General features: G+C 52.1%; 1 protein-coding gene across 8 annotated transcripts in view; it reads right to left on the bottom strand.

Annotated features, from left to right (window-relative positions):
* Window positions 1-15,936, bottom strand: part of NLRC5 (NLR family CARD domain containing 5) — a 91,476-nt gene that overhangs the window by 27,933 nt on the left and 47,607 nt on the right. For all 8 annotated transcript variants that reach the window (XR_001919452.1, XR_001919453.1, XM_018062026.1 and 5 more), the window contains exons 13-24: window positions 15,315-15,380; window positions 14,741-14,824; window positions 12,388-12,471; window positions 11,314-11,403; window positions 8,867-8,935; window positions 8,010-8,078; window positions 7,067-7,150; window positions 6,563-6,646; window positions 4,680-4,769; window positions 3,407-3,451; window positions 2,349-2,435; window positions 1,460-1,543 (exon numbers count right to left, since the gene is read on the bottom strand). Coding sequence is in view for 6 of the 8 variants with exons in the window: in XM_018062026.1 (XP_017917515.1) it covers window positions 1,460-1,543; window positions 2,349-2,435; window positions 3,407-3,451; window positions 4,680-4,769; window positions 6,563-6,646; window positions 7,067-7,150; window positions 8,010-8,078; window positions 8,867-8,935; window positions 11,314-11,403; window positions 12,388-12,471; window positions 14,741-14,824; window positions 15,315-15,380 (936 nt within the window). In the remaining 2 variants the exon portion in view is untranslated. The remainder of the gene's footprint in view (window positions 1-1,459; window positions 1,544-2,348; window positions 2,436-3,406; window positions 3,452-4,679; window positions 4,770-6,562; window positions 6,647-7,066; window positions 7,151-8,009; window positions 8,079-8,866; window positions 8,936-11,313; window positions 11,404-12,387; window positions 12,472-14,740; window positions 14,825-15,314; window positions 15,381-15,936) is intronic.

The following is a 15,936-nucleotide window of genomic DNA, read 5'->3' as shown; positions in this document are numbered from 1 at the left end:
ACATGTGCTTTTCTGGCTGGCGGGGAACCCAGCTTGTGGGGAGCAGTGGCAGGGGCCTCCTGTGGTTCTGGAGTTGGAAGCGAGGAGCCTGTCAGGACCCAGGCTGTAGGCTCCGCTATGCCTCCTCTGTCCTAGGACTGGGTCTGGGGCTCAGGGCACAGGCAGAAAGGTGGCTTTCATTGAGGGGTGGTCTGACCACAAACACCAGTGGCTTTCCACTGGACCCCCAACAGACAGTGCCATGGCTTCTGCTTGGGTCAGTGCTGGGTTTACACACTGTTGTTTTTTTTTTTTTTAAAGCAACAGAACCTTTACCCATTACATCTCACAAGGAATGCTGAAACGTACACATCATGTACCATGATATAAATGATATTAACAAGCAGGGGTAAGTGGGTGAGGAAACTCTGGACTAGCTTTGCAGCTTTTCTATAAAGCAAGTCATCAACTGTTCTAAAATAAATGATTCGTTTGAAAATTCATTGGTTCCACATGTCTCGATATTTCAGGAAAGCCACAATGTTCTGTGATAGACAAAAGGTTGTTGAGATCCTGTGTCTGTTAACAACATCACACCCCCTTGTCCTCTGTGTCCATATGTATTTGAACAAGAAGAGAGGCATGAAAGGACACACTCCTGGTGTCAACATAAGGATATTGTTAACAATGATAATGTTAATAATAATGGATAATGAGTTTGTTGCAAGGGCCAGAAGGGCATTTGAAATGGGAGCCAGAAAGCAAGGGGAAAAAAAAAAACTAGCAAAATGGAAAAGAAGATATGGGGCAATGTAAAGTGAAACTGCAGAACGTAGCTGGCCTATGACTTCAAACAGGGAAAAACTGTATACACAAATGGAGAGGGCCACCAGGACAAACAATGATGCTGAGTTATTTAGGTGAGGCAGGTTTGTCTTGGGTTCCTTTATTTTACAGTAATTATTATAAGAAAACGACAACAACAATGCTGAGGGTAGGAAAAGTCTGACTGACCACTTCACAGACGACAAAGCTGAGCCAGGACTCCTGATTCTAAGCCTAGCCTCTGATCACAGACCCAGGTATTCTGGGGTGAGCTGGTATCTGGGGTGGACGGGGTCCCCTGAGGAGGGGCCTTCAGAGAGACAGGCTCCAGCCACAGAGGCAGGCCCGGGTGGGAGCCAGGGTGGGGCTCCCGGGGTGGAGTGGGGGCAGACTGGGGATTACGGGTGCCCTGAGTTGAGCAGACAGGAGATGAAGCCCCAGGCCCGGCACAGCCTGTCTCAGGGGGAGGGGTGAGGTGCCTGAAGCTGGGGCCACTGGGAGGCAGCGAGCCTCCAGGAACTCCCCTGGGGTCGGGCTTCGGGGTCTGGCAGGAAGGGACCAGGAAGGACTCACCTGGCCTCTAACCAGGCCACCCCCACCCAGGTCACTGGGCAGGTGCCCACGTTTGGCCCTGGGCTGTGTCCTCAGTACTTACTGGACTTCCAGGGGCCCCGGGCACTTTTCCAGAGACTTGCAGAGGTGGGAGAGGCTCAGGGGCTCCAGCTGACATTCCTTGAGGCTGAAAAGGAGCAAGCAGGCACGATGAGGTCAGGGAGGGCTCAGGGCCCCTGTCCAGCCCCTAAATCTGCAGGCCACCGGCCCCTCCCCTGACACAGAACACCCTACCCTCTACAGGCCCCAGGCCCCCTACTCTGACAGTCACAATCAAGGCTGCCTGACTGCTCAGCAGCTCTGAACCAGTCCCAAGTCCTCCTGGGACTCCTGCCTACATCCAGGCCACCACTTTCACTCACCTGGGCTACTTTAACATCCCCTGGGTTCCCAATCTTGCCTCCTGCAACTCTCCACCCTGCTGGCATCTTATCTGTAACAGTATAAAACTGACCACCCTCTCCTGTGCTGAAAACCCTCTGTGGCTCCCCAGTATCCTTACGCTAAAAGTAAAACGCCTCTCCCATGTCTCCACTCACCTCCACTCTCCCAATATAAGCTCCAGCCACCCAGAAATGCTCCCCAGAAGCCAAGCCTTCACTCCCCACCACTGCCCCCTCCCCATGAGGTGTTCCCACCCTGCCTGGTTCCTGCCCCTCCCCGCTCCCTGATAACCCTGTTCAGGCACCAGCTATGAGCTACGGTGTCTCTCTTCTTAGGTGAGGAAATCAAGCCCCAGAGACAGGAGGGCCCAGCCAGGGTCTCACAGCCCCTCACGGTAGGGCTGGGAAGTCTTCCGAGAAAATAGCGTGACTCCTCCACAATGGGAATGTTGGATCCTGCAGCCCCATCAGCAGCCCTCCCAGACTCTCCACTCCCTCACCCCTCACCCCATTGTGGTTACCCCCAAACAAGAAGCGGTAAGACGGTACCAGAAGCTCCTGGGGACGTGGCGCTGACCAAATCCCAACCGGGCTCCAGCTCGGAACTCTGGCAAAGATCCAGGAGCCAACAGATCCCTGCAAGCGGGGAAACCATCTTGAGAGGAAAATTCGAAGCATCCGCACTGGAAGACTCGACTCATTAGGGCCGGAAGGAGCTCTTGTCACAGTCAAGCCCCTCCCTGGACGGATGGGGCAACTGAGGCCCAGGGAAGGGAAGTCAGAGCAAGGACACCCACAGCTTATACCTGCCCACGTGGGCAGCACCTGACCAGGTCGGGGGATGCGAGGACAAGAGCCCTCCTCTTTCTGACCATCACTGTGGGTAGCATTCACATGACTTCCTCTCTCTGCGCCTTGATCCTTCTGCTTTCAAAAACCCAGAGAGTCCCTAGAAATGGAGACCCTAGCTCGGCAAACAAGACCACCCCGGCTTCAGGTAGCCCACTTGATACCGCGAGGCTTTTCTCTAAGGCATTGTCTGGACATGCACTCTGCCCAGCTGGCCCCACCTGAGGCGCCCTTGTACTGGCCAAGGTGAGACCAGGTGGCCGGCCTCCACTAGGGGGCAGCCCGGAGCCCTGGCACAGAAGGAACTTGTTTACGGCAAAGGCATGGAAACTTTTTCAGAGCACCAACGGTTCTTGGTTTCTCAAATGTGATTCTCAGCGTGTGGAAGGGCAGTGATTCACAGGAAGGCAGGAGTCTGCACAATTCTACAAAGGTCTCCGGAGGCAGAGACGGGGCTGCTCCCCACCACCTCCCACACAGCCGCAATCTGCCAGCACCTGTTTTGTGGTGGCATCACCGTCGGCTCCGCCCTCCCTCCCACGTGCACGCCTTTTGAGAAGAGATTTAAGGCAGCTGACTACTGCACATTAATATGGGGAAGAGGACTACAGAAGTGATCCATTCCAGCCTGTCAGATATGGGTGGTTAATCTATAGCTAACAGTCAGTATGGGCCTGGGGGTGGGGGTACCTATAGAAAGTGGGGACCAGAGAGAGAGGGGACCATACCCTGTCCAAACCTCAGAGCTTCCTCCTTACCTGCCTCTTTTGTCCCCTCTCAGGATGATGTGTTGGCTCGCAGAGCTGTAGACAGAGAGAAAGCAGTAGCGTAAGAAAGGGCCAAGGGCTCCCCTCCTGGGCAGTGGCAAGGCAAGAGACCAGACACGCTGGCTTAATTAATGGTGGCCTGTTTTCTCAGCAAACAGGATAATAAGCATACTGCATACAAAGCACACCACTGACATGATCTTTGATGCTCACAATAAAATCGTGAGGTAATGAAGTATTCTCACACTTCACAGAGGAGGAAGCTGAGGTATAGAGAGCCCTAGCGGTCTGCTCAGAGTAACACAGCCAGTGAGCAGTGAGCCTGGACTTCTGAACCTGGTCTTTCTGCTACTGCGCCACCTACTCTCGGAACGGGGAGGGGAGGAATGGGCAGACTTTACCGGAAACCATGGAACATCTGCTTTGCCTGGCCCAGGGCTGATAGGCTGGGTGCCTTCCCTTCTTCTTTTTTTTTGAAACTTTAAGTTTTGTATTGGGCCATAGCCAATTAACAATGTTGTGATAGCTTCAGGTGAACAGGGAAGGGACTCAGGCATACATATACATGTATCCATTTCCCCCCAAACATCCCCCCCATCCAGGCTGCCACATAACATTGAGCAGAGTTCCCGGTGCTATACAGTAGGGCCTTTCTGGTTATACATTTTAAATACAGAAGAGTGTATCAGTCCATCCCAAACTCCCTAACTATCCCTTCCCCTGATCCTTCCCACCGGCAACCATGAGTTTGTTCTCTGTGAGCCTGTTTCTGCTTTGTAAGCTCATTTGTACCATTTCTCTTTAGACTCCCCATATAAGGGACGACTGATGATATTTCTCCTTCTCTGCCTGATTTACTTCACTCAGTATGACAGTCTCTAGGTCCATCCACGTTGCTGCCAGTGGCATTATTTCATTCTTTTTAATGGTGCCTTCCCTTCTACACTCTCATCAGCTCCAAAGACCCCACCATTCAGGCGGGTCCCTGAAAATTCAATGGCTACCAGAGAGCTCTCAGTTTCCTTAGAAGTCTCCCGGGGCAGTCCAGAGAGTAAGTATGGGACAGTATACGGATTGTGTCCCACGGTGAATTTCGAGAAATTTGAGCATTCCTGGAGCTATATTTCACTCATTCAGCTATTCAGTCATTCCACAGACACATACCAGTTGTTCCCTGGGCCTGGTATCACACCAGAGCCCTGAGGATGCGGCATCATGAATGGGGCAGACAAGGGACAGGACAGGGTCCCAGGGGCACTCTCACCTGAATTCCAAATGCAGAAGCCACCGCAGAGTAGAGAAGCACTGGATCAAACTGAACACGCCCTCCAGGGACAAACGGTTCTCACTGAGGCTGGAGAATCAGAGGGATGTTGCGGTCGAGGTGACTCAGGACTCAGTAACACCCTCTTTGTGGTTAGAGCACAGGGCTGGGGAGGGCTGCCCCTCCCTGTACCAGACAATGGAACACTCGGAACCCCAGAGTTACTCAGAGTGTCTCTGCTAACTCCCCATTGTACAGACGGGGAAACTGAGGCCCAGAGAGCAGCAAGGTCTTGCCCAAGATTAAGAGACAAGTTGGTGACAGAGCTGAGATTAGAACTCAGTGGTTCCCTCTATCTATAATGAATCTGGGGTGACTTGTGCCTCGGTTTCCCCACCTGATCCAGGAGGGGCAGTGCCCAGTGCAAAGTGAAAATGTGAGGCCCCTTGTTGAAAAAGCAGAACAGAGCTTTTCCTCTTTCATGGCCTGTCAATCCATCCTAGTGGTTTAATATCTGCCACTTAACAAAGCACTCCTCAGGCACTGGGAGACTGGCAGGTGGGTGTAGACCCTCACCCATACCAGGAAGCCATACCAGGCATTCCCAGTATTGACAAGGTCACAGGAGGATATTCTTGAAGGCTCCTTGATGGCTCAGCTGGTAAAGAATTCGCCTGCAATGCAGGAGACCCCGTTTTGATTCCTGGGCCAGGATCTTTTCAGGAGGGAAAAGATCCCAGGAGAAGGGATAGGCTGCCCAGTCCAGTATTCCTGGGCTTCCCCGGTGGCTCAGCTGGTAAAGAATCCTCCTGCAATGCAGAAGACCTGGATTTGATCCCTGGGTTGGGAAGATCCCCTGGAGAAGGAAAGGCTACCCACTCCAGTATTCTGGCCTAGAGAAATCCATGAATTGTATAGTCCATGGGGGTCATAAAGAGTCAGACACGACTGAGCAATTTTCACTTCACTTCACATCTGCATAACATTTGCCTGCATCAGTGAGGTCTTCCTCCCCACCCTCTGGAGGCTGTGAACAGGAACAGAAGCAACCAGCCTCCCAGTGAAAGGCGGCTGGAGTGGGCAGTGCTCTCAAGCCACAGCACGGGTTATAGCCCAAGCCACAGCCACCCCCTTCTGTGTTTCCGTGTGAACTGACTAGAACCAGGAGCTCGGAGAGGTGATGTAATTTGTCCAGGGACACTGGGAACCTAGGACCTGTAACCAAGTTCCTGCGGCCAGGAAGGCTCTCCTCGAAGAGCCAGCGAGGAGGAGGGGGCGTGTGAGCCTGGAACAGGGATCATTAAGGGCCTAGAAACTCTGGTTGGCTGCAGGTAAAGTCTGGGGGTTCCTGGCCTTCTTCCAGGGCCCCCCTCCCGTGGTGAACTTCTTCCCTCTCTTGGCAGGTGCGCAGGGCTCTCAAGTGTCCAGTCACACTGCTTTGGGTGTCTTCTTTAGTTCAAACCGTCCCTGCCAACCTGGCCAGGGCCCCATCAAACAGCCCCTTCCCACACCCCAGGGCCAGAATAGCTGCCAGGTGTTACGTTAATCAGGCAAAACCCCAGACCTTCCTGCCTGGGCCTTCCTGAGAGCATGCGCAGAGACAAGGAGCCAGGTTTGAGAAGTGAAACCTCAACTCAAAAGCTGGGTTGCAGAGTCACAGAATCTAGTTTCTCTTTTAGCGAGAATCACAGTAGTAGCTACACTGTCCTGAATAGGACCACCTGTTTGATTTGATCCTTATGATAATCCCAGGTGGGAATGAGATGGGACACAGAATCTCCCCCCACCCCTTCATCACCATCCCCTCTGCCCCCCCTCCCCGCACACACACCCTCATCTTGATGAGATCCCCTCTCAGAGGCTTTGCCCAGAGGGCTACTCACTTCAAGGACTGCAGAGAGCCCAGTCCTGGGAGCAGCCGAGCCAGCAGGGCCACACCTTCATCCCCCAGAGCATTGCCTGATAAGCTGGGAGGGGCAACGGGGACGACAAGTCAGTGGAGGGTGGCAGGGGTGGAGATGGCAAAATTTCAAGTCTCCATCCCTGCTTCTCAGCCACTCAGTGTCTCCCGGAACTGGGATACAGTCCTGGGCTGCCAGGCTGGATCTCAGCCCCAGCACTGGGTCAGGTGGGGTCCCTCCAACCCCAGGGGTTCTCATCCTCAGGTTTGTGACCCCTGAGGGATCAGAGTTGGGCTTCAGAGTGTCAAATGTTGGGGGGGGGCTATGTTCTAGGGGGATGAGTCACGACTTTGACCAGGTTCTCTAAGAGGATGCAGCGGGGAATGAACACATGATCTAAATCTTAAGAAACAATACAAAATGCGCCACACTAATACCTACCAACTGATGGCCCCACCCACCCACCCGCCAGCCACAACCACTTACTCAAGGTGACCGAGGCGGCAACTTCCTCCCAGCGCTTTGCAGAGCAGCTCCAGGTGCTGGGCTTGCAGAGCACAGTGCGTCAGCCTGAGAAGGGCAGAACCACAGCCCTGCAGCGCCTGCACCGCTCGGCAGAGGGGCCAGAGCGGCCTGCCACCCCCAGACACACAGGCGGAGGGGCTGGCAGAAGGGTGTGTCTGGCACCCAGACAGACCAAGAGGGACCGACACATGGCACACACAGGATGTCACACGGGCACATAAGAGTCAGAGTCAGCAGGCGTGCTTAGCTGCTTCATGTCTGACTCTCGGCGACCCCATGGACTGTAGCCCTCCAGGCTCCTCTGTCCATGGGTTTCTCCAGGCAAGAATACTGGAGTGGGTTGCCATGCCCTCCTCCAGGGGATCCTCCCAACCCAGGGATTGAACCTAGGTCTCCTGCATTGGCAGGTGGATTCTTTACCCCTGAGCCACCAGGGAAGACACAGAGATAAGAGAAGGAGAGGAGAGAGAGAGAGATGGAGAGACAGACTGATAGCCAGAGTGGGAAATTCGGATGGACACTGACTCAGAGAAAAGGCTGGAAGAGTTGTGATGGGAGCCCTGTGGGGCTGAGCTGAGCCCCAAGGCCTAGGCCCCTGGATCAGGAAAGAAGGGGCTACATGCTACCCATTCTCTGCATCCAGAGTCCCCATAAGTCCTCAGCTACTGGAGGTCTGGGGGGCTAACAGGGGTGGGGACCTTGGGCAGGGAAGTGACTGAGGGCTGCCCTGTGAGCCCCATGTGGGGTGGGCTGGGCAAGGGAGGTGACAGGCAGGAAAACCAGGCCTCGACAGCAGGTCATGTCCTCTGGGAGCACCTGGGGCTGGGGCCCGGGGACAAACTCTGCACCCAGGAAGGGAGGAGGCTGGAGCCACGGAGGAGCCTACAGGCCATCACGGTGGTACCTGATCCTTGGAGAGCGCAGAGACGGCTCAGAGGGCATCTGGAACGTCAGGCTGTCAGGAAACGTAGCCCTGGAGGGACACATCCCAAGGCCAGTCTCAGCAAACGCCTTACCCACTGTCTCAAACTCCAACCTTAGTGCCACTCCCCACCATTCAGTCCCTATATGAGGCCTGGGGACAGTCAGATCTTGGTTTCAACAGGTCCTCTTGAATTCCTGGCTGGGTGGCCTGGGACAAATCCCTCAGCCTGGCACTGGGAGAATATAAGTGAATTGCCGTAGTTTGCTGCCTCTCAGTTAACCTTGGCTCTTAGTATCTTTGATCTCATCACCGTCTGTGCCTTCGAAGATGTCAGCCTCAGTGGCAAGCAAGCCTTCAAAAGCTCAGATCCTACAGAAGACTGTAGTCAAGCACTGAGCTGAGTCTCTGCCTGTGTGCTGGGCTGATCAAACCCAGGAAGGAACCCTGGAGGAGGCAAACACCCTCTAAACGGTCCTTGCACCAAAGGGAGCCTGAAGTTCTGACCAAAATCAGAGCTGCAGACCAGGGGGTCCTCTGGGTTTAGGCTGCAGGGCCTCAGTCTCCCAGGAGGAGCTCTCTGGCTACTCCATCCCTGTCCCAGGCTGCATCTGGCACCCTAGGGCTCTCTTCAGGTTCCACTTTGGGAAAGGGGGGAGGTGGTTCATCCTTTGAGCCTCCCCTTTTGGGTAGCATCCCAGCCGAGCCTGCTGACTTCCTGAACCTTCGTGAATTTGTCATCCCCACCCACCGCCGCTGAGTTGCACAGTCCAGCTGTGGAGCTTAAGGAGGGGATGGTCCGGGCTGAGGGCTGGGCCAGGATGACGTCAGGGCCCTACCTCTTCTGGATCCCCTCCTGCTCCTCCAGCTCTGGGGCAAACGTGAAGACCACAGTTTTGTGCAGCAGGCTGCAAAGAAAAGAGGGGAGGGAGGAGGCAGGAGGTTTATGGGGCTCCCTGAAGTAGTTTTTTCAGCTGGGCCTCTAAGGGGTCACCCCCCTGCCTCTAGCTGTAGCACTTCCTCTGATTTGCCCTAATATCCTCTGAGCTTCCTGGGGGCCTAGAGTCTTTCTACTGCAGAAATTTCAAAAAGGTATGGACCCTCATTTCCTGGTAAGTCTTTTCTTTCTCTGAAATCAAACTTCAGCTCTGCTTTCTCTCTGCCTCAGGCTGAAACCTCTCTTCCTTCTTCCTGCTCCTCTGTGCCTGGAGGCTGTGGGTGCTCGGTGCCACATGGGGAGGCCACTGCCGGGCCGGATGCGCACTGGGAGTCCAAGGGAGGCTGTGACTGACAGTCAGTGCAGCCCTAACCTCGCCTTCCCAACTGAATGTTATAGACACTGCTGCTGCTGCTGCTAAGTCACTTCAGTCATGTCCAACTCTGTTCGACCCCATAGACGGCAGCCCACCAGGCTCCCCTGTCCCTGGGATTCTCCAGGCAAGAACACTGGAGTGGGTTGCCATTTCCTTCTCCAATGCATGAAAGTGAAAAGTGAAAGTGAAGTCGCTCAATCATATCCGACTCTTAGCGACCTCATGGACTGCAGCCTACCAGGCTCCTCCATCCATGGGATTTTCCAGGCAAGAGTACTGGAGTGGGGTGCCATTGCCTTCTCTGGTTATAGACACTCAGTTCAGTTCAGTTGCTCAGTCGTGTCCGACTCTTTGCAACCCCATGAATCGCAGCACGCCAGGCCTCCCTGTCCATCACCAACTCCCGGAGTTCACTAGGTTGTCCCAAAAGTTCATTCGGGTTTTTCCATGTAATGGAAAAACATGCATGAATGGAAAAACCTGAATGAACTTTTGGGACAACCCAACATATTTCCAATTACAAAAGTCATACTTCTTCCCTCTAGAGAACTTAGAAAACAGAGTAAAGTAAAAAGAAAATAAAGAAAAATCACCCACAATCTCTTCCACATATCAAGTACCACTGATGGTATTGATAACATGTGGAGTGGGCCCTTCAAGTCTTTTCTCTTCTTAATGCAGTTAACAGTCTTTCTTTTTCTTTTCTTTTTTCTTTTACATTATCAAACCTCTGAATTTTATTAGTTGGCTCTCACCATCGCACTAACAGACAGTCTCCATTTTCCACAGAATTTTCTATTTCTTAAACAATGGATATATTTACAGGTTCTCTTTTAAAAATTAATATTTCAAAGGACAGATGAAGCAAGGGTTACATGATGTTGACAGTTATTGGTGGGAGCTGGGGAGTTCATTATACTATACTCCCTTTCAGTGTGATTGAAAAGCTTTATTATATGAACAATGAATTAAAATTTTTATGTTTACTTAATAGGCCACAGTCTTCCCTCTGCACTAAAGCTGCAGCTGTATCATGGTTCCCTCGAGTTCTCTCTGGAGCCAATTTAGTCTATTTAACTAATAGCACTAATATTCTATTGTTAAAGATTTGTTATTTTCAGTTTTTCCTATTACAACCAAGACAGAGACAAACACCCCTGCAGGACCAAGTGTTTGCACGATCATGGTTACCTCTTCATTATAAATTCCTAGAAGTGAATGGAGTGACATTTGCATACCACAGGGGCCTTTGCTCAATTATTATATACAGCGAACCAAGGTCCCCTAATCCACCTCTTAGGTGAACTTGGTCTCCCTTTCCTCCTTTGAGGAGCGTTTAAAGCAGGGCCTCCCAACTAAGTTGAGAGCCCCTATGGGTGGGGACCATGTTGACATTTATTAACATCTGTCCTCAGCTGCCCAGATTGAACACAGAGTCTTACAGAAATAAGGTCGGGCCCCGTCTAAGGTTAGGCCCCCTTAGAAGCAGAGTCTCTTGGTCACCACGTACATGATGTTCTGAGGGTCTGATCTCAGGAGAAATCAATAAGGGACAGAGGGAAGCATAACAGGGCAGATCCTCGGCCAGATCCCTTGGGGTGCATGCATCTCACTAAAAGTTTGCCCCACCTGAGGCAAGGGGGCTGGTAAGTTACACCTCTGCCTCCGTCATTGGCTATTCCTGGTTGGGGGGATAGGGTGGAGGTGCACCCTCCCAGGCATCACTGGATCTTATCCGCCTGGGTCAGTTCTCCAGAAGAGGTATAAACTGTGAGCGGCCAACACCTTTAGTAGCTGGGAACAGGTGCCCAGCTGTAAAGCGGCTCTGGGTGGGCAGCAGCAGCTTCTTCTATAGGACCCAAAGGCCCACGGCCAGAAAGAATGCAGAACATTTGGAGAGGGATGACGGGAGAGCCTGGGCACTCCATGCTGTGGGTGGCAGTGGGTGACGGTGGCCCACTGGGAGTTCCTACCTGATATGTAGCTCTGCCAGGGTTTGGCACGTGCTCACCACACTCAGCACACTCAGCACCCCGGCCGCAGAAAGCCCATTGTCGCTGAGGCTGTGGACAGAAGGAGGGAGGCAACCATCAGCAGGTGGTTGGAGTCCCCGGCCCCAGACAGCTCCAGCTTCTCCTCCTGGCTCAGCAGCTGTCACTCTTGGAATGTCCTGGGTCCCTAAACAAGTGGTCTCAAAGGCTTCTGGCCCAGGTGGATGAGCCAAGAGGCATGTGACCCCCTGCCCCACACAGAGAATAAAGTTCTCCAGCTGGAGCAATAAGCACTGACTTACTGTTTTTGCCTTTCTGATCCTCAGTTTTCTGATCTGAAAGATAACCACCATTTTAATCCCATTTTTATCAATGGGGGAAACTGAGGCCAAGAAACACTACGTTACTTTCCCAGGATCACAGAGCTACTGAGTGCCAGAGCCAGGGTCTAAATCCAAGGCTAAGAATCCAAATCACTGTTAACTTCAACACCCTCCTCCCCACATAACTCACACTTGATGCTAAGAACCCAACACATCCCCCTCAAACAGCACCCTACCCCACACCATGCATCAGCACAGCACACCCAATAGCCCGCTACCCTTTCTTTTCATACCACCACCACCACAACCCACCCTTTCACCTCCAAACCATATCCCCACCTAACATACTACTTTCCACTCCAACATCCCAACGCAACACACCAGCACCCATCCACCCAATACCCTAAAGCTGCGCCAATAAAATGCTGCACAACCCCCATCCCCCACCATGGGGCAGCTGTCAGGGCAAACTGGAACACAAGCTACTGGTGTACACTGAACACGCTCTACGTGTACAAGGGGTTTTCATAACAGGACCCAAGTGGCGCATGCCAGAGACGAGGGCAGGACGTGGCTGAACCACTCCAGCCACACTGGAGTTGGGAGAAAGCATGGGAGGTCATGGAGTGGCATCATTTCTGGCGACTGTGGGCACGGGGATCGGGGGTGGCAGGGACCAGCTGGGGCCCTGCTAGACCCTCCCTGGTACCCGACGGTGGGGCAGGCAACTCACTCCAGCTTCTTCGTGATGTGCAGTTGGGGAGCAGCCTCTGCCATCAGTTGACAGCCTTCATCTTTGAGTTGGTTCCCTGAGAGGCTGAGACAGAGGGGTCTGATGTCCTGTGCAGCTAGGGTGGGGTGGCCCCTCTACCCTCAGCATTCACACAGTCCCTCAATGACTTTAGTCAAAGCATCACTCCAATAAATGAGACTCAGTTATAAAGAACATTGAAAGATTGTGTACCATATGCCTGAAACTGTCCTAGGTGCTTTCACAATGTTTGGATATTTAATCCTCATAACAACCCTATGAAGTAGGCACTATTATTATCCTCACTCTACTGATGAGTAAACTGACTTCCAGAGTGGTTGAAATATTTGATCAAAGTTGGACCTGGGATTTGAACTTGGGCAGCCTGACTTCAAGGCCCCACCATCGACTGTTTCCTTATGCCACAACCTACACAATTACTTCTTGTGATGAGCTCCATGCTTTTAGGGGGATCTGATTTAATCTGGGTAAAAGAGAAGACTTCCCTGATGTTTGAGCTACTTGCTAGAAAAACGAGGAGTTCAACAGGTAAGGGGTGGGAGAGAGGTGGGAAAAGGGGGTTCCTGGTAGCAGGGAGAGCACAATCAAAGACCCTGAGGCATAGCACATTCAAGGGCCTGAAAAAGAGCCAGTATGTCTAGGCTAAAGATTGAGTGGGGGCTTCCCTGGTGGCTCAGTGGTAAAGGATCCACCTACCAATGCAGGAGGCATGGGTTTGATCCCTGGTCCGGGAAGATCCCACAAGCTGCGGAGCAACTAAGCCCGGGCGCCACAGCTACTGAGTCTGTGCTCTAGAGCCTGGGAACTGAAACTACTGAAGCCTGCGGGCCTAGAGCTGCAACGAGAGAAGCCCGTGCACTGCGACTAGAGAGGACCCCCCCCCGCCCCCCGCTGCAACTCGAGAAGAGCCGAGTTGAAAAAAAAGCTGCAACTAGAAAATCCTAGAAAAGTGCAGCAAGGAAGACCCAGCACAGCCACAAAACAGTAAATAAATTAAACAAAGAAATAAGTAAATAAAATTGAGTGGGAAAGTGGGGTCAGATGGGGCTTGTGGGGTTGCGGGCTGGTTCTAGATCATACAGTATTTAAGGATTTGGGCTTTATCCTGAGCAAGGGGAAGGGGCAGGCAGCAATAAAAGGCAGTTTACTGCCAGGTGGAGGTGGCCAGGATGGAAGCAGGGAACCTAGTGAGGAGGCATGCAAGTGGAAGGTGAGAGTGGTTTAGATTAGGTAGGTGGATGAAGAGGACGGAGAAAAGAGAACGGTCGTGTCATGCCACATGTGGGATCTTAGTCCCAGATCATGTGCGGTTTTAGCTCCCCTATCAGGGATCAAACTCATTCCCCCTCCAGTGGAAGTGTGGAGTCTTAACCACTGGACCACCAGGAAAGTCCCAAGAGAATGTCCCAAGGGAACTATATAGGGGGAAGGACAACTCAGGATAGACTGGCTATAGGAGGAGGACAAGGGGCTAAGAGGTTGTCTGATCTGTGTAACCAGGTGGGTGATGAGGCCCACCTGCAGGTGAGGACACTGGGGGAGGGACAGGCCTTATGGTGGATGGCTGGAAGCTGGTGGAAGCTGGGTGGAAGTATGTGAGTTTGGTAAAAACCAGCTTTTAATCCTGTCTTGGTTTTTGCAATGGGACAACATCAAGGTTGAAACTTTGGTCATCAAGGCTGCCTTCACCCCATCCAACTTGCCCCAACCCAACTTCAAGCCCATTTGACTTTCTGGGATGATCCTGGCAGGGGTCCCTTCCTGGTGACATAACAGGACCTCCAGTTTTCCCCAAACCACACTCTCAAAGGCATCACCCAGGAGCTGGACATCCTGACAATTTTCTCCAGTCCCAAAAAGATCATCTCATGCTACTCTGGGAGGAAGACAGGGTGAGGGAACCTGAGGGTTGTGGTTTAGAAGATAAGACCTAAGTGTCATGAGCTTTCTGCTTTGCAGACCTCTGGGAGGATAAGGACAGGAGTCAGACTGAGCCTGAACCCTGTCCTGGAGTCTTCCTAGCTTTGTGACCATGAGCAAATTTACCTTTCTGTGGCTAAATTTCCTCCACTATAAAATGCCCACAGTAGCAGTACTTACATCATAGAGATATAAGGATTAAATGAGAGGATGTATGTTAAAGTGCCTGGTACATGACAGGTGCTAAATAACGGTGGCCGTCCTGATGATCTGATTCCCCCAAATTCTTAATGAAGAGCATGCCCTTCCCCACACCATCCACCCAAAAGGCCTTGCCTATGCTGCCCTGCCCTCCCCTTCTGCCTCCTGCCCCAGTGCTCCCCATGATACTCACTCCACTTCATCCAGTTGTGGGCCCTCCTGCAGCTGGGCTATGAGCACCTCCACATCATGGACCCCAAGCTGACACTTCTGGAGCCTGAAGTGGGGGTCAGAGCAGAGAAGCTCAAGGTCAGAAGCTACACTATGGCTCCTGTAGCTCTGAGTGTGGCTACCGGGAGCTGCAGGAGCCAGGAGGCCAGCAGACCTGGGTCTAATCTTGGCTCTGTTTTTCAGCAGTCGAGTGACCTTAGACAACACACCTAGCCTGTCTGCAACTCAGTTTCCTCCTCTACCAAATGGGGCTAATAATGTGTACTTTGCAGGTTTTCAAAACAATTAAAATGAGGTAATGGATATAAAATATTACAGTGCCAAGCACAAAGCAGAGGGCCACTGAATAGCAGATTTTAGTGTTGTTCTTATGCAGATGCTCCTGGTTCAGGCCAGGATGGGTTATTCATATCCTTCCCCTGCCACACATCTGCTTTTCCCTTTATCTTCCCTGCCCCTGCCATGACTTCTCTGGGAAGGTACCATCTCCCCACATCATATCCCTCCCCTCAAGGCAATGAATCCCACCAAGGTACCTGAGTGCCAGGCTTCTCCTCTGAGCCTCTTTCCTCTGGTTGGCATTTCCCTGTAAGTCTGGGTCTCTGGCAAGAACAAATCCAACATTGGCTCAGGAGACCAAGGCATGAAGGACCAAACCTCTTCCCTTAGTTTCTAGGAAATGGTAACCCTACAGCATGACCCACAGTCAATGAGTAGCAAAGACGGTTGCTTGAAAGTACTGAAGGTGCTATTCAACAAAGCAGCAGAAAACAAGGTCTGCAGCCAAGTGGGACCTTGATTCAAATTCTGGTTCTGCCATATTTAGCTGTGTGGCCTTGGGCAAGTCACTTCATCCATCTGAGCCTCCATTTTCTTTTTTCTAAAGTGGGATGACAACATCCAACACATAAAGTGATTGAATGAGACAACATATGGTCAAGTGTCTGGCATAGGCATAAAACTGAAGCTTAGTAAAAAGAAGCTGTTACTGTTCAAGATGTGATTGTCTTCACTTGTACCATCTGTGGTTCAGAAGGCTGGGAGAATGGATGGGATGGTACATAGGTGCATATGGTGGAAAACCAAGAAAGGACTGAGGGCTGCAGGGAAGCTGGGACATCATAGGTTTTCACCAACTTCTAGAGCGGTGCTGTCTAA

Source organism: Capra hircus, chromosome 18, assembly GCF_001704415.2.
Source record: "Capra hircus breed San Clemente chromosome 18, ASM170441v1, whole genome shotgun sequence".
Lineage (NCBI taxonomy): Eukaryota > Metazoa > Chordata > Mammalia > Artiodactyla > Bovidae > Capra > Capra hircus.
Note: the sequence above shows the minus strand (reverse complement) of the source record. Positions and strands in the feature narration are given on the sequence as shown.